The following is a 17,631-nucleotide window of genomic DNA, read 5'->3' as shown; positions in this document are numbered from 1 at the left end:
GGAAAAACCCAGAAAAAACAGCTAATTTCTCGCCTGTACAAGAGGTAAATACACTTGATTCTGCAGCATAAGTTGTCAGCATAATGCGTCACTTCTGGCTTCTTCTTCAACCCCACAAAGTTCACAGATTTTTCATGGCGCGAGATGAAAAAATATATATACGGCAATATGCTGATGTGCTGTGAACAAACAGATGATTCTAACCCTAAAAAACATACTAATTTTCATGTTTTTTATGTCAGTGGCACTTAAAAGTACCCCCTGCTACATTTCCCATCCCACCTAATTCGTGGTAAAATAATAACCTGCCCCTAAACTTCTAGCTTTACTACCTTTCCACTTTTCTATCCTTCTTGGATGCACAATATATCAACCTTTCTCCTCATCATCATGTCAACCAACTCCTGAGCTTTTCCTGTGATAGTCCCAACATTTAAAGTCCCCACATTGAGATGTAGGCTCTCTGCATTCCTCTTCTTCATTTGTCAAAGAATCCCCTTTCCTCCTCTTCTTCTTCGACCATCAGTAGCTGAATTTCCACCAACGCCCTGCAGGTTAACGGTGTCGGGGGCGGGCCTTTTTAACTTGGGCCATGACTGATCCAGTATAGGATTCTTTTGATGAACAATCTCATTTGTTTAGCAAGGTTTTAAGCCGGATGCCCTTCCTGATGCAACGCTCTGCATTTATCCGGGCTTGAGATCAGGCTACAGATTGCACTGGCTTGTGCCCCCATAGGACTGCATTGTTCACAAACCTTTGCAAGTAATGTACAAATTACCAACAAGAAAAATCCTAATCAAGGCTCTTTACTGACCTCATATCGCTGTCTCTTGAGTTTCTCACAGTGGTCATATTTAATTTCTTCTAGGCTGTGCAGCCACTCCCACATCTCCTTTGCCTTTTCCCTGATAAACACAAAGCAATAATAATTAAATGTCAGTTAGAGATTGAATAGACTGGAAATTGATCCCAAAACTCTGAACATGATAAAATTAATGATTACACTGTGCTTAATTGTTTGGACATGAAGTCTGATTTGGTGACAAAAGTCATCCGTGTGTGACAATTTGCAATTCAACCAAACGTATGGCAAAAATACACCACTCAAATCTAATTTTTTCGGGCATATAATAATTCCAGACCACTGATTCAAAGTATGCTGCTTTGCTTAAGATGTTGCAATAAAAAACAAACAAACACCTAAGCATTATGTTTGTCACAGACATGTAAAATATGTTTTAAATCATGATTGACTTTCTGTAATACAAGATCTTCATGATCTCTAAATTGTGTTATAACTGTCTTAGATGTTACCTCAGTTTGTCGTCACTTAGATTGTCGATGGCTAGCGGTTGGCATCTCTCTGCCAGGATCTTCTTCTTTTTTTCCCTCTCAGTCTGCTTCTTTCCTCTTTTCTGGTCCACCTGTAAACTCATTAATAACCTCCAATCGTTATTCTTCACTTAAGGTACAAAAACATGGGGCAGTATGTTTTAAAGTTGAGTAATGAAAGGAAAAACAAACAAGCTGTAAAAAAAATCCAATATACCCTCTGCAGATGGCTGCTGAAGCCTGATCCCATGCTAGACAGCGCAATCTTTTTTTTAGCTTCATCTTCAGCCTTCCTGTGGGCATCAGCCTCCTCCTTCCTGATACGCTCTGCCTGACATAATAATATTCACAATTAATGCAATCAAGTCAATCAATCCAGCATTAGAATCACAAAAGAAAATAGCCCTCCAATCAGAATTGGCCCCACCAGATGTGGTGCCCCAGGCAAGGATCTACATGGTAACGCCTCCATCCACAATTCACATACACTTACAAAAGAAATACAATGGCATTGATTTACCTTATCTTTAATTTACAAGGTAACATGTCACTAAATTTATATGGAACGCATCCAACCATCCATTTTCTGAGCCGCTTATCATTACAAGGATCGCAGGAGTGCCATCGGGCAGCTGTCATCGGGCAGGAGGTAGGGTAAACCCTGAAATGGTTACCAGCCATTTGAGTGGCACATACTGTAGACAAACAATACTTGCACTCACAATCACACCTAAGGGCAAGGGTCTCCAATTAATGCACGTTTTTGGGATGTGGGAGGAAGCCGGAGTGCCGGAAGAAAAGCCACGCAGGTACGGGGAGAACATGTCAACTCCACACAGGCAGGGCTGAGATTTGAACCCCATCCATCCATCCATCCATCCATCCATCCATCCATCAATCCACCCACCGCTTCTCCTGGTTGGGTTGCAGGGGCAGAAGCTCCAGCGAGGATGCCCAGACTTCCCTTTTCACAGCCACTTCATCCAGTTCTTCCGGGGAGATCCCGAGGCATTCCCAGGCCAGCCTAGAGACGTAGTCTCTCCAGCATGTCCTGGGTCGTCCCCAGGGCCTCTTTCTGGTGGGACATGACTGGAAAACATCACCAGGGAAGTGCATCCGATTGAGATGCCCCAGCCACCTCATCTGGCTCCTCTGAATGCAGAGCAGGAGAGATTGACACTGAGCCCCTCCCGGATCACCGAGCTTGTCATCCGATCTCTAAGGGAGAGCCCGGATGCACTGCAGAGGAAACTCACTTTGACTCGTTGTTTCAGGGCTCTAATTCTTTTGGTCATGACTGACAGCTTGTGACCATGGGTGACGGTTGGAATGGAGATCAACTGGTGAATTGAGAGCTTCACCTTTTGACTTAGCTCTTCCCTCTTTACCACAATGTATCGATACAAGGTCTGCATCACTGCAGATGCTGCACTGATCTGCCTGTCGATCTCACGCTCAATTCTTTCCTCACTCTTGAACAAGACCCTAAGATACTTGAACTCCTCTACTTGAGGCAGGATCTCATCGCTGACCTGGAGAGAGCACGCAAATCTTTTCTGACGGATGACCATGGTCTCAGATTTGAAGGTGCTGATTCTCATCCCAGCCGCTTCACACTTGGCTGTGAATCGCTCCAGTGAGAGTTAGAGACCACGGCTTGATGAAGCCAACAGAACCACATCATCTGTAAAAAGCAGAGATGAAAAACTGAGGACACCAAACTGGACCCTCTCTATGCCTTGACTGCGCCTAGATATTTTGTCAATAAAAGTTATGAACAGAATCGGTGACAAAGGGCAGCCTTGGCGGAGTCCAACTCTCACCAGTACAGGGACCAAAATGGCCGTATCAGGGAGTTTGGTACCTTATGCTCCCTGTAGTTTGAACACAGCCTCTGGCCCCCTTCTTAAAAAGGGGGACAACCATCCCAATCTGCAAATCCAAAGATGTGATGTTGTAGAGGTGTGTCCATGCATAGCCTTTAGGAACTCTGGGCAAATCTCATCCACGCGCAGGGCCTTGCAACCAAAGAGCTTTTTAAAAATCTATGTGATGCAACCGCAGAGATAGTAGACCCCGTCTCAGAGAACTTAGACCCTGCTTCCTCAAGGGAAGGCATGTCAGTGGAATTGAGCAGGTCTTTGATGTATTCTCCCCACCGACTCACAATGTCCCAAGTAGAAGTCAACAGCACCCATCCTCATGATACCCAGCTGCCTCAGGAGGCCTGCAAGCCAAAAAGGCCCGATAAGACACCTTGAGCTTGACTGGATCCCTGACTGGTGGTGTCCACCAACGTGTTCAGAGATTGCTGCCACAAAAGGCACCAACCACCTTACGTCCACAGCTCCGATCGGCTGCCTCAGGAACGGAGGTGCAGAACATAGTCTACTGTTGCACTATGTCCTCCAGCTCCCCTGGAACATGAGCAAAGTTCTCATGGAAGTGATAATTAAAACTCCTTCTGACAGGGGAGTCTGCCACCCCATCCCAGCAGACCCTACCAATACAGTTTGGGCTGCCACATCGGAAAGGCATCTCCTCCACCATCGGAGCTAATGCACCACCAGGTTGTGATCCGTTGACAGCTTCTTCTCTCTCTTCACCAAAGTGTCTAAGACATGCGACCGGAAGTCCGATAACACGACCACAAAGTCGATCATTCCACTGTGACCTAGTGTGTCTTGGTGTCAAGTGTGCGTGTAGACACCCTTATGCCTAAACATGATGTTTGTTATAGACAACCCGTGAATAGCACAGAAGTCCAGTAACAGAACACCGCTCTCTTTCTGATTAGCGGCATCTTTCTTCCCAATCACGCCCTTCCATTTCTCACTGTCATTGCCCACAGCAGAACAATGGAGTCCCCAGAGGGAGCACTCTCGAGCACTCCCTCTAAAGACTCCAAAAAGGGTGGGTTGTTTGGTGCATAGGCACAAACAACAGTCAGGACCCTTCCCCACACCCGTCTACTCTTCATCCTCTGGGGTGAACCCCAACGTACAGGCGCCGAGCCAGGGGACAATAAGTACACCCACACCTGCTCAGCGTCTCTCACTGTGTGCAACTCCAGAGTGGAACAGACTCCAACGCCTCTCAAAAGGACTTGTACCAGAGCCCAAGCAGAGTATAGAGGAGAGTCTGACTATATCTAGTCGGAACCTCTCAACCTCACACACCAGCTCAGGCTCCTTCCCTGCCAGAGAGGTGGCATTCCATGTCCCTCAAGCCAGTTTCTGTAGCCGAGGATCAGATTGCTAAGGTCCCTGCCTTCAACCACTACCCAACTTACATTGCACCCAAACCCTAAGGCCTCTCTCACAGGTGGTGAGCCCATGTGAAGGGGGATCACTGTTACCCTTTTGGGCTGTGCCTAGCTGAGTCCTACAGGTGCAGGCCCGGCCACCAGTCACTCATCTTCGAGCCCCACTTCCAGGCCTGGCTCCAGAGGGGGGCCCCAGTGACCTGCATCTGGCCCAGGGAACCCTAGATCAATTGTTTATTTGGAGCCGTGCTTTGTCTCTTCCCCCACCTAAGACCTGTTTGCCATGACTCTGCCAGGGAAGTGAAGCCCCAGACACTTACCTCCTAAGAACATTGAGACACAGAAGTTTCTCCACCATGATAAGGTGACATCTCAAAGAAGGGGATTTTAACCGCGGTCCTCAGAACTGTGAGGCCAACGCTCGTAATCAGTTGTGCCTACGTGCCACCTATATGAAATGCAATACATAACTCTACAGAGTAATTTTTTTCATGAATTTTATAATGTGAAAAAAAAACAGATATGGTTTCAACAATGTCTGAATGCCGACATGCTTTTTAAGAGGAACAATTTTAACAATCCTTCAAGGAGATTAATGTTTCAGTAGATTACTCATGCTAAATAACTGGTTGAAATATGTGTGATATGCTGGATATTATATTATAGTATTTCCTTGACAATTTTGATAATTTTGTGGAAACAGAAACATCTTTCCAAGGTGGATAGAATGCCTAAACAAAGAAGGTGCCAAATCACGCTTTCATAAAAGACAATCCCTCGCACCCCCGCAGTCATGTCTGTACTGTCCATTGAAATTCCATTAGATCAAGCCACACCCACCAGAAAATCCAAGGCCACAGAGGAGCTCCAACACGACGCCAGACTGTCAACGCACTATGCGAATTCTGTAGCTAGACCCTCTGCGTTGACTTCTGAAGAATTTTGAGTTAGTTACTCACCGACTCACAATCTTTTCCCCCGCTCTGCCGTCTGCCTTTGTTCCCTTCTAATCGGTCCTTACCTACTGCTGCCCTCTGACAACCCCGGACTCCTACTCTGCTAGACTGCTTTGCCTTGAAGCCCTCCCAACCCTGGACCTGGCACTCGGAGTACCTTTTTGTTTGGTTCGACTAAGCATTCTGAAATAAACATTCCATCACCTGCTGCGCTCTCTCTTGTCTCTGCATCTGGGTTCAACTCGCAACCCGAGTCCTGACAGTATGCGGTACACTTGCTTCAATGCTGACGGACTGCTTTTCAAAAGGCAGTTATTGAGGTGAAAATGAATTTGTTCAATTTTTGATAAATTTTTAATAAACCAGGGTCGAGTCAAATCTTTACTCTCACTCTGTACTTTTTACTTCTGAGAGAAACATGTTTAACTGAATTTAGCATGAACACCAGGTAAATGCCACCAAAGGAGGCAACACAAACAAATCTTTGTTTTATGAAGATGTGTCGAATTGGGATAAAAGATGGTAAAATTTATGCTACATTTAAATCTTTATTTCAGTGTAAAAATTGGTTGATTTTAGTTCTTTTGAACAGCTAATTTTAGTAAAAGGTTAACCAAAATTGATTTTAATAATTCATCAACATCCAAGGAACAATAAAAAATTCAAGGAGGAAGTTACGAGTTATCTGTACTGACTACAACTATTTTGTCATCACAGGAGACTTTGCCATTCATGTTGACAAAGACATGAAAACATACAAAAACCTGATACATTGGCCACATTTGACATATAGAGTCTGACACACAATCAAGCTCACATTTTAACCCTAGTAATCTCGAAGGATGTTAACATCCTACCTGCGGACATCAAGGACTTGGTTATTTCTGATCCTTTTTTTTGTGCTCTTTTTGCAGGCTAAAGAGCTACTGTGGTACTGACACCAAATCTCGTTAGTACAGCAGTAATTCACACTCATTATTTATCTAATAACATGAGAAAAGCCAAAACAGGTTAAAAAAAAAACCATCATATTCACCAGAGATGTGTACGATTTATAGAAAAACTCAATTTTCTTTTGCTCGGTATGTTGGGTCTCACCCACCTTTATTGTTGAAGTGGTGATCACTCAATTCTTGACTGGGTTGAAACATGGAACCCAGGTATAAGCACTAGTTTAATCTGATCTGGTTTACACTCGTCAAAAAAGGAACCAGGGATATTGCGAGCCTTACGAAAGCAATCTTGAGTCTAAACGCCCTTGGAAGTTTACTGTTAGAGTTATCGTTAATATATTTATCATGGACTTGCAACAAAGCCAAAGTATCATCCTTGCTTCGAAGAGTCTTGTTCACAGGACGAGCTCCTACACACAGATGCAACAGGATCTTCCTAGAAGTGGCCAAGGACAACTCCATCATAACCAAAGAATGTGCCACATCATCACCAAAAACTGTACCTTCCTGATCAGAAGATGACTTCTTGTTCGTTATTTGTGCAATTATTCCAGCAGGTCAGGTGATAAACCTAACAATTACATTCACATGGCAACACTGTCCCCTAAAAAATAACCCTTAAAGTGAACTTGGTTTTCAATTACCTGTTTGGTACAGTATATATGATCTTTTTCAACTTCACTTCCACAACAATAAGATATAATTTATGACAATCATTTCCAGATTGTATGTATTTTTAAAAATTGTAATTTTAAAATAGGCTACCTTTGTTTCTTTTCATCGCAGTGTATTCTGGGTAGTGACGTGAAATGAGGATGTCTTTTTTATCCGGGCCCATTTTTAGTAGCGTATTTGTACCTAATGCTTGCCAATCCTGACTGACAAAGAGAGCATCTGTTGTCAAAAGCTCTGTTTAATTTCTGGTACTTGTTCTTTTTGAAAATGTTATAAATGTATTCAGTAATAACCGTAAGTAAGGTTATATTTTACTATTTTTCAGCTCTCTCATGAGCTGGGGGCAATCAAAGGCTTCAAATAACCATTGATCTTTCAGCAGCTCTTCTGGCCACAGCCTTTTGTCATTTCCTCAATTTGATCTTTGGAGGAAATCTACAAATGCTGATCTTTTTTGCACTCCATCTTGATTGGAAATTGTATTTCAAATTAGCACAGTACAGTACAGCATTTTTAACTCCTTTAACTGACGATACAAGTTGTTTGTAAGTGGCTATCTTAGCTCTGAAAAGAGAAGTAACGTAACGATTTCACAACATCCATTCTCCGTGATTATCCGCAGAATTCGTTGCGCACGCAAAACATGGCGATGTGACTGTATCAAATTCTGGTCTAAAGATTTTGTTTTTTTAATTTGTAGGAATCAATTACAAATATATGTAACTGTATTTCAGTAGTAGAGATCACTAGTTGTAAATTAAAATTAAAATTAAATGAAACTCAATCAGAGTTTACGTAAAGTGGATGCTGCTTAACTGAGACACATCCATCCATCCATCCATTTCCTTAGCCGCTTATCCTCCTCACAAGGGTTGCAGGGATTGCTGGAGCCTATCCCAGTTGTCATCGGGCAGGAGGCGGGGTACACCCTGAACTGGCTGCCAGTCAATCGCAGGGCACATAAAGACAAACAGCTGCATTCACAATCACATCTCGGGGCAATTTAGAGTGTCCAATTAATGTTGTATGTTTTTAGGGATGTATGGGAGGAAACCAGAGTGCCCGGAGAATACCCACGCAGGCATGGGGAGAACATGCAAACTCCACACAGGGAGGGCTGGGATTGAACCCGGGTCCTCAGAACTGTGAGGCCAAAGCTTTGCAGCTGAGTCACCGTGCTGCCAAACTAAGACACAGGTTGTTGAAAATATATTAATAATCGGTCAAGGCCTTTGATAGGTCTCAGGATTAAGGGTTAGTAATTATCACTGCAGAACGAATCCTCAATGCAAAATGAATCTGCAGTATCATTGAAACAATTGGAGGACCTAAAAATAAGTCACCTCTCTGATATACAATAAGTGCAGAAAGAGGGTTCCGTTTCACCTCCCCTCAAAAAACATTTTTCACATACACGCCACCACCCCAACCTCCCCTTACACTGCAACAGGTGCTACCACCCCAAACAGCAACACAAAACCTCCAATCTATTTCTAGCCCAAATGACTTTCCTTTCACTGTCAACATGAAGAACCTTGTCAATATTGAACTGCAACTCACACCACATCTCTGTCATCATTCAACTCTTCCCATCCCACCTTGCCTGAAACAAGCATCCACAAAGATGTGAAGAAAAAATGTTAACTGGTAATCTGACTGACACAGTATGTGCCAGATCATAGATGCATCGCATATATCAAAAGTTCAGCTATTTTTGATCACATGTTGAATGTGGAGAAATAGGGGTGGTGTGGTGACCTGACAAAATACACCTGAAAAACCTCAATGATGATTACAAATTTGGTGAGCGGCTGGTGACCAGGACTGCACCCAGGGTCCCGGCCAGGCATAGCCCGAAAGGGTAACGTGGGTCCCCTTTCCCATGGGCTCATCACCTGTGCCCAACCCCTATGGCCCCGATGGATTGTGAGCTGGGTGGCACCCAAAGGCAGGGACCTATGCGATTTGATTTCTGGCGACAGAAGCTGGCTATAGTCCCCTCTCTGGAAGGGAAAAAGCCCGAATTGGTGCGAGATTCCGAAGTTCCAACTAGATATAGTCAGACTCGCCCTTCACACAGGGCTCTGTTACTAGTCCTCTTCAGAGGGGGTGTACTCTCTTCCATTCTGGAGTTGCCCATGGTGAGAGGTGCCAAGCAGGTCTGCGCCTGTACATTGGATTCACCCCGGTGGACGAGTGTAGCCTCCCTCTGCCTTTGGGTAAAGCCCATATCATACCATATCTGCACAGTCTTGAGCATGTTCATTTCCATGTTGTGTCGGCAGCACCATAGATCCAGCCACTCCACTTTCTGTTGATACCGTGTCTCATCACTACTTTGATGAGACTGAAGACTGTGGTGTCACCTGCAAATGTCAATGTTTGACAAATGGTTGTGTTGAGTTGTATAGTTGTTTTTGGAGAGAGAGAAGAACAGCAGAGGGAGGACGCAACCTTGGGGTGTCCCAGTACTGGTGGTGCCCATCAGGAAACTGTACAATAAATCCACTGGCAGATGGCAGGTGAGACACTGAGCGGGAGAGTCTAGGGAGAGGAGTTCGGGGATGATGCTGTCGAATACAAATGTTTAGCAAACCCGCTTTTCAAAGCAGCTTAAAAAAAGTTCAATGAGCCATTTGCTCCTTTGAAATGCATGCAAGGCAATGCCAGGTGCTGTGGGACAACTGATAGCTCACAAGCAACACCGGCTGCTGGTGGAAAGTGACTGCAAACCGTGACATCCATCCTTATCCATTGTCTACCGCTTATCTGAGGTGCGATCAAGGTGGCAGTAGCTTTAGCAGGGGCACCCAGACTTCACTTTCTCCAGCCACTTCATCCAGTTCTTTCGGGGGGATCCTGAGGCATTCCCAGGCCAGATGAGATATGTAGTCTCTCCAGCGTGCCCTGGGTCATCCCCCGGGGTCTCCTTCTGGTGAGACACCAGGGACGCGTCCGGATCGGATGCCCCAGCCACTTCATCTGGCTCCTCTCACTGTGGAGGAGCAGTGGCTCTACTCTGAGCTCCTCTTGGATAACAGAGCTTCTCACCCTATTGCTCACTGAGAGCCCTTAAAACTCCATACAAATTCTGAACAGAATCGGTGAACAAGGGCAGTGTTGGTGGAGACCAACTGTCACCGGAAACAAGTCAGACTTACTGCCACTGATGTGGACCAAACTCTGACACCGTACAGGGACCAAAGAGCCCATATCAGGGTGTTCGGTACCCCATACACCCAAAGCACCCCCCTACAGGACTCCCCAAGGGACACGGTCAAACACCTTCTACAAGTCCACAAAGTACATCACAATTGGTTGGGCAAACTCCCATGAAACCTCAAGGACCTTATCGAGGGTGTAGAACTGGTCCACTGTTCCACGGGCAGGACAAAAACCATATTGCTCCTCCTGAATTTAAGATTTGACTTCCGACGAATCCTCCTCACCAGCACCCCTGAATAGGCCTTACCAGAAAATCTGAGGTGTGTGATCTCCCTGTAATTGGAACACACCCTCCTGTCCCCGTTTTTCAAAAAGGCTACCATTACAGTCTGCCAATCCAGAAGCACTGTCCCTGATGTCCAGAGGTGTGTCAACCAGAAATTCATGGACTTAAGAAACTCCGGGGTAATCTTCATCCATCCCGAGGGCCTTGCCACCTTGGTGACCTCAACCCTGGCTATTGGAGAGCTCTCCTCAGGCAACACAACTCTGCTTCCTCATTGGAAGGCGTGTTTGTGGATTTTAGGAGGTCTTTAAAGGATATTCCCCACTGACACACAATGTCCTTAATTAAGGTTAGCAGTGCAAAATCCCCACTATACACAATGGTGATTATGTACTGCTTCCCCCTACAGAGATGGTAGACCTGAATTTCCTCTAAAATTTGTTGTCACAAAACACATCTCATGCCGGAGTTTTTTTCTCAGAGACCACCAAATCTGAATTCCGATTGACCAGCTGGTACCCATCAGCTGACTCGGGAGTCCCAAACGGTGAAAAAGCCTGACTAATCTGCTCGGACTCAATATCCCCAGCCTCCATTCGGACACAAGTTCTGCTGGAGGTGGGAGTTGAAACTCATTCATACAGAGGATTCTCCCAGAAATTCCTTTCAGAAGTCAAGTCAAGTCGAACTGCCATCTTCCCCCACCAACGGAGCTACCTCACCACCATAGAACTGCTTCCCTACCAATTTAACTCCCAAAGGTGGTGAGCCCATGGGAAGGGGGACCCCTCATTACCTTTTCGGGCTGTGCCTGATTGGGCCACATGGGTGGAGGCCCGGCCACTAGTCACTCACCTTCAAATTCCACCTCCAGGCCTGGCTTCAGAGGGGGGACCACTGTGATTGCTATACGGGCAAGAGAAAATAATTTCCTGTATTTTCAACCATCATTGGGGTCCTTGGGTCATGCTTTTTCTGGTCCCTCCCCTCAAACCTCTTTCAGCCCGGACAACTTGGTTTGGTTGGTCATTGGGACACACAAACGCCTCCACCACAATAACATGATGGCTTTATTTTTCAGTTAGCTCACAGCAGCTAGTACAATGCTACTTTCTTCTTTGTGGCTTTTCTTGTACATATTCTATTCTTTGCTCTTCCCAGGGAAGCTGAAGAGTGTGATTCAACTGTAGTTGTAGTATCCTATTAATATTGCCTCTAGTGGTTGTATGAGGGACCAGATTATCTGTCTGTTGTTTCTTTTTAAATATAGTTCAATGATGTTTAACTCTGTCTGGTCAACACCAGATAAGAAGGCAGCGAGCCACAAATTATATAGGGATGCATGTATCATAAATACCTTCCCCATTCATCATACACATTGAAGCCTTTCATTCTCTTCTTGCAATGCATCTGCAGGTTGCAAGACAGCCTCTATATGACCGTTACTCCAAAGTCTGAAGACTTATTTTACACTTTGGCATTTAGTTAAAGCATCCATTACTGCCGCTTGTCCTATAGTTTCCGCAGTTTCCTGAAGGCATCTACCTGCAGCACCTCATTTCCTTAAATGGGCTCTTATTTCATCTTAATTAAAATTGTAAAGACATCCATCCATCCATCCACTGGGACTGGTACTGACATATACTCCTGCTACAATAAATGTTGCCCACTTGACATCCATTCCACCCTGGTTCCTCCTGACATGTGGATTCCCCAATCTGTGGTCCCTTCTCAAGGTTTCTTTTGTAGCCAAATGGGGTTTTGACTTTTTTTTCCTCACCCAGCTGAGGGGTTTGCATTAGGGGATGTAATCAATATTTGCCAACTGTGGGCCAGTGAAGTCCTTGGAGACTCTTTTGTGATTAAGATCTCTACAATTAACTTAATGCGTGACCAACTGCAACCATCAAGAAACAGTTTTAGCTTGTAGAAAGAACAATAGCGGTGAACAAGGAAGGGGAACTTGATTGAACAAAAGAGGAGAAGTAGCTACTGTAACTACCGGATGGTGCTTCTAAGGCTCACTCATATGTATGCCACAAAGATCAGTTTTTTTCTCCATTTATTTAGCTATGTCTTATCAACAATAGTGCTACAAGATTTTCCTTGTGAAAACCTCACGGTCCTTCATTTCAAGCCATTAGTATTTGTTTTGAACTGGGATTCTCCAACTTTGGGTCCAGCTACAGACTCCTTGCAGTGGAGACATTTTTAAACGAACCCCCTCATTATTCCAAACCAACTAAGCATCCCTTTTAAAAGAAAAACTGTAAAGTAAGGAAGTAAATGTTAAAAAAAAGAGGCTCTGGTGGTTGTGTCCACTGGATATGGTCACAACAAGGTTTTTGTTGTTGTTCTTTTTAAGCGTGGCTGGTTAAGGACCACTTTGTGTACCAATCGGTCAATCACCTGCAAGATGGCTGATTAATAACCACACTCTTCCCATGGAATGAACAAGGACATTGCTGAAAGCCAATAAAAAGTGATGGCATTAACCCCATCCTTCTGTTTATAAGGTGCCTTTCTAGTTTGACATAGACTTCTTTCACACATCTTTCAAACAGGTCCTGTATTTCAAGAATCTTGACATTGTTATCCACAAAGTAACATCCATTTTTGAAATGCAAATGAACTGCTACCTCCAGTTCTGCTTCCTGTTGTTTCTTCAGTGCCACCATCTCTAATCCGTACATCATGGCCAGACTCACCACTGTTTTATAAACTTTGCCCTTCATCCGAGCGGACACTCTTCTGTTCCATAGAATACCAGACACCTTCCACCAACTGTTCCACTCCACTTGGACCCGTTTCTTCACTACTTTACCACACTCTCCATTGCTCTGTATTGTTGACCCCAAGTATTTGAAGTCATCCACCCATGCTATCTCTTCTCCCTGGAGCTTCATTCCTCCTCCTCCGCCCCTCACATTCATGCACATATATTCTGTTTTACTTCAGCTAATCTTCATTCCTCTCCTTTCCAGTGCGTGCTTCTATCTTTCTCATTGTTCCTCCGCCTGCTCCCTGCTTTCACTGCAGATCACAATATCATCAGCGAACATCATTGTCCAAGGGGATTCCAGTCTAACCTCATCTGTCAGTTTATCCATTACTACCGCAAACAGGAAGGGGCTCAACGTGGATCCCTGATGCACTCCCACCTCCACCTTAAATTCTTCTGACACACCAACGGCACACCTCACCATTGTTCTGCTGCCCTCATACATCTCCTGTACTATTCTAACATGCAAATAATGGATCTGTGGTACTCTTTCTAGGCATGAAACCATACTGTTGCTCGCAGATACTTACTTCTGTCCTGAGTCTCGCCTCCACTACTCTTTCCCATAACTTCATTGTGTGGCCCATCATCTTTATTCCTCTATAGTTTAGACAGCTCTGAGAATCACCTTTGTTCGCGTCATACTTTTTCATGTGCACCTATCTCCTGAATTTTCCACTCACCTCACAACATCCATCAACCTTCTCTTTGGTCTTCCTCTTGCTCTTTTGCCGGGCAACTCCATCCTCAGCCCCCTTCTACTAATATGATCACTCTCTCGCCTCGGGACATGTCCAAACCATCAAAGTCTCCTCTCTCAAACCTTGTCTCCAAAACATCCAACTTTGGCTGTCCCTCTAATGAGCTCATTTCTAATCCGATCCAACCTGCTCACTCCTAGAGAGAACCTCAACATCTTCATTTCTGCCACCTCTCGCTCTGATTCCTGTTATCTCTTCAGTGACACCGTCTCTCATCTATACATCATGGCTGGCCTCACCACTGTTTATAAAATTTGCCCTTCATCGGAGCAAAGACTCTTCTGTAACATAACACACCAGACACCTTCCGCCAGCTGTTCCAACCTGCTTGGACCTGTTTCTTCATTTCTTGACCACACTCGTCATTGCTCTGTATTGTTGACCCAAACTCTTTGATGTCATCCACCTTCGCTATCGCTTCTCCCTGGAGCCTCACTCTTCCCATTCTAATTCATGCACGTATATTCTGTTTTACGTCAGCTAATCTTCATTCCTCTCCTTTCCAGTGCATGCCTCCATCTTTCTAATTGTTTTTCCACCTGCTCCCTGCTTTCATTACAGATAACAATGATCTGTAATCACACAGATCTGATATTCTTTTCACCTCCAAGACATTCTTAGCCAGCTCTTACTTTAAAATAACCCCCACTCTATTTCTCTTCCCATCTATTCCATGGTCAATTAATTTAAACCCTGCCTCTAAACTTCTAGCGTTACTACCTTTCCACCTGCTCTCCTGGATGCACAATACAGCAATCTTTCTCCTAATTATCATGTCTACCATCTCCTGAGCTTTTCCTTTCATAGTCCCAACAATCAATGTCCCCACATTCAGATCTAATCTCTTTGCATTCCTCTTCTTCATCTGCCAAAGAATCCCCTTTCCTCCTCTTCTTCTTCTTTGACCCACAGAAGTTGAATTTCCAACGATGCCCTGTAGGTTAACGGTGCCGAGGCGGGCGTTGTCAACCTGGGCCACAACCGATCCATTATGGGATTCTTTAAATCATGGGTTGGGAACCTTTTAGCCTGAGAGAGCCATAAACGGCAAATATTTTAAAATGTAATTCCAAAAGAGCCATAAAATATTTTAAAAACTAAATACAACTGTGTCTGTGGATTTTATGTAAGACAAACACTTTAAGAGTACAATAAGTCTCTAAATTTATTTAAATAACATTGTGCTGTTAGTAACCAATGATGACAAAAGTACTTCTTACCATTAATGGGACTTCTTTGCTGATGGCTTTGTCGTCTGTTTCTTACGTCATTAAATTGAACTTCATGCAGCTTTTGACACTTGCATCTGTTATTCGTGAACGCAGATTGGTCTTAATGTTTTTTTTAAACGTGAGAAAGACGTTTCACATACATAGGTAGAACCAAACTTTGTCAGTACAGCAATAGTCACACCCAGCAGTGTGTGGTATGTGACGGGAAGTGCATTCGAAGTTTTCACAATCAGCTGGTCTGCAGGTTTAATTTTCTTCATTTCTCCCGACTCATTGGCGCACTCCAACAATACTTGCCAACAGAGGCATGTCTTTATGCCAAAAAAAAAAAAAAAAACTCTGGTGGTAGGCTTCGCATAAGCATGCTGTCATTATAAACCACATTGATAGGCTGTGTAAGGAGTGTAATATTTGTAATTATGAGTTTACCCCCTTAAGAGCGGAGGGGGTAGGTAAACTAGGAAGAAGAGTCTGTGGCCGTGCAGTACGTCGTTGTTAGAGAAAGTTATGTGTGCTGCCTAAATGTTTGAAAACCTGCTGCTGTCCATTAGGGCTCATTTAACTATTTTCTATTAAAGAGTAATTCTATTTAATCAACCCATCCATCCATTGATGTTTCATGTTGGTGGTGTTGTGAAGAAAAATGCAAAAGTACGTTCAAAGACAGAAGGTTTGTACCTCCCGTCTGGCTTGGCGCTCTTTATCCTTCTCAGCTCGAATCCTTTGCTGCTCTGCTCGTTCTGCTCTACGTTTCTCCTGAACACATAAAACAAAAGACACATTACACATTGAGCAGACACAATGTTGATGATGAATGCCTGTACATGTGGAGTAACTCACAATTCTTTCTTTGAGAGCAATCAATTCCTCTTCCTCCTTTTTCCTGCACTCAAAGTGCGCATCGATCAGCGACTGAAGCTCAACTAAGTCTTTGTTTTGACGTTTCTTCTGGATGTCCTGCATGACACAGACCAAAGATTACCCACAGTACCAAACATGACAGCATCCATGTTACAGTATATAAAAACACAATTCTAATGAAGTTAGGACGTTGTATTCAAAATAAAAACAAAACGCAACAATTTCCAAATAATCTTCAACCCATATTTAATTGAATACACTACAAAGAAATGACATTTAATGTTCAAACTGATAAACTATCGTTTTTAGCAAATAATAATTAACTTGGAATTTTGTAGCTCCCAAAAAGCTGGGACAGGTGGCAAAAAAATCTTAAACACTTGCTTGGAACATCCCAAACACCCGTTGGGAACATCCCACTGGTGAACATACTGTACTACTTGGGAACTACTTGGCAGATTTATGTTTTACATATATACCAAATAAGGTCACTGATGGTGGGGTTGTACACACGCCTGACTTTGGTGCAGGCAGCGTGGGATCGATTCCCTCTCAGTGATGGTGTTGATATCTGCCCTGCGACTGACTACCGACCAAATCAGGGTGTAGTCTGCCTTTCGCCAAAAGTTAGGATAGGCTCCGGCTCTCCCATGACCCTTGTTAAGATAAGTGGCTTGGATAATGGATGGATATACTGTATACCAAGTATTAGTTCTATACGTTCTACCTACAAGTCCACCATTCCGCCACATCTGTGATGGTATAAGCCTGTGTTAGTGCCAATGGAATGGGTAACTCACACACTTGTGAAGGCATTATTAATAGAGGAAGTTACATACAGGTTTTGGAGTAACATGTACTGCCATCTGACCAATATCTTTTTCCTGGACACCAATGTTTATTTCAGTAAGACAATGCCAATAACATGGCTATATATTAAAAGAGTGTCTAGATGTGTGTGCTTGTGAAGTAGTCTTTGCTGTTAAGTCGTGAGTTAAATCCCAAGATTTGACACTTACTTTTGATATGCAAAGTAATGACTGAATAGTGACAAAATTAGAGTAACTGATGTCCCTCTTTACAATTGTCAAAATATGTTACTTCAGCATATCTTTCTTTGTGCCAAGACAGGGCTTTGGTTTCATCATCTGGCATTCTAAGGGCTTTCCAGAAAACACAAAAACAGCAAATACAGTCACTGTGATTTCACACTCGCAAATCTGCACAGTTGACCACGAAAAAAATCATGCGCATAAAATTTGTTCCGAGTAGAAATACATAGATATTGAAAGACGTTCCCTTTGTGCTGTGCCACTCCGCACTTGTCGCACACTCTCAGCGCACATGAAAACCGATCCCG

General features: G+C 43.9%; 1 protein-coding gene across 1 annotated transcript in view; it reads right to left on the bottom strand.

Moving 5' to 3' along the window:
• Positions 1-17,631, bottom strand: part of LOC133497477 (troponin T, fast skeletal muscle isoforms-like) — a 43,284-nt gene that overhangs the window by 10,273 nt on the left and 15,380 nt on the right. The window contains exons 10-14 of the mRNA XM_061813371.1: positions 16,251-16,367; positions 16,089-16,166; positions 1,553-1,666; positions 1,318-1,427; positions 818-908 (exon numbers count right to left, since the gene is read on the bottom strand). Coding sequence (XP_061669355.1) covers positions 818-908; positions 1,318-1,427; positions 1,553-1,666; positions 16,089-16,166; positions 16,251-16,367 — 510 coding nt within the window. The remainder of the gene's footprint in view (positions 1-817; positions 909-1,317; positions 1,428-1,552; positions 1,667-16,088; positions 16,167-16,250; positions 16,368-17,631) is intronic.

The sequence above is a fragment of the Syngnathoides biaculeatus genome, chromosome 3 (assembly GCF_019802595.1).
Source record: "Syngnathoides biaculeatus isolate LvHL_M chromosome 3, ASM1980259v1, whole genome shotgun sequence".
Classification (NCBI taxonomy): domain Eukaryota; kingdom Metazoa; phylum Chordata; class Actinopteri; order Syngnathiformes; family Syngnathidae; genus Syngnathoides; species Syngnathoides biaculeatus.
This window is presented reverse-complemented; position numbering and strand designations above follow the sequence as displayed.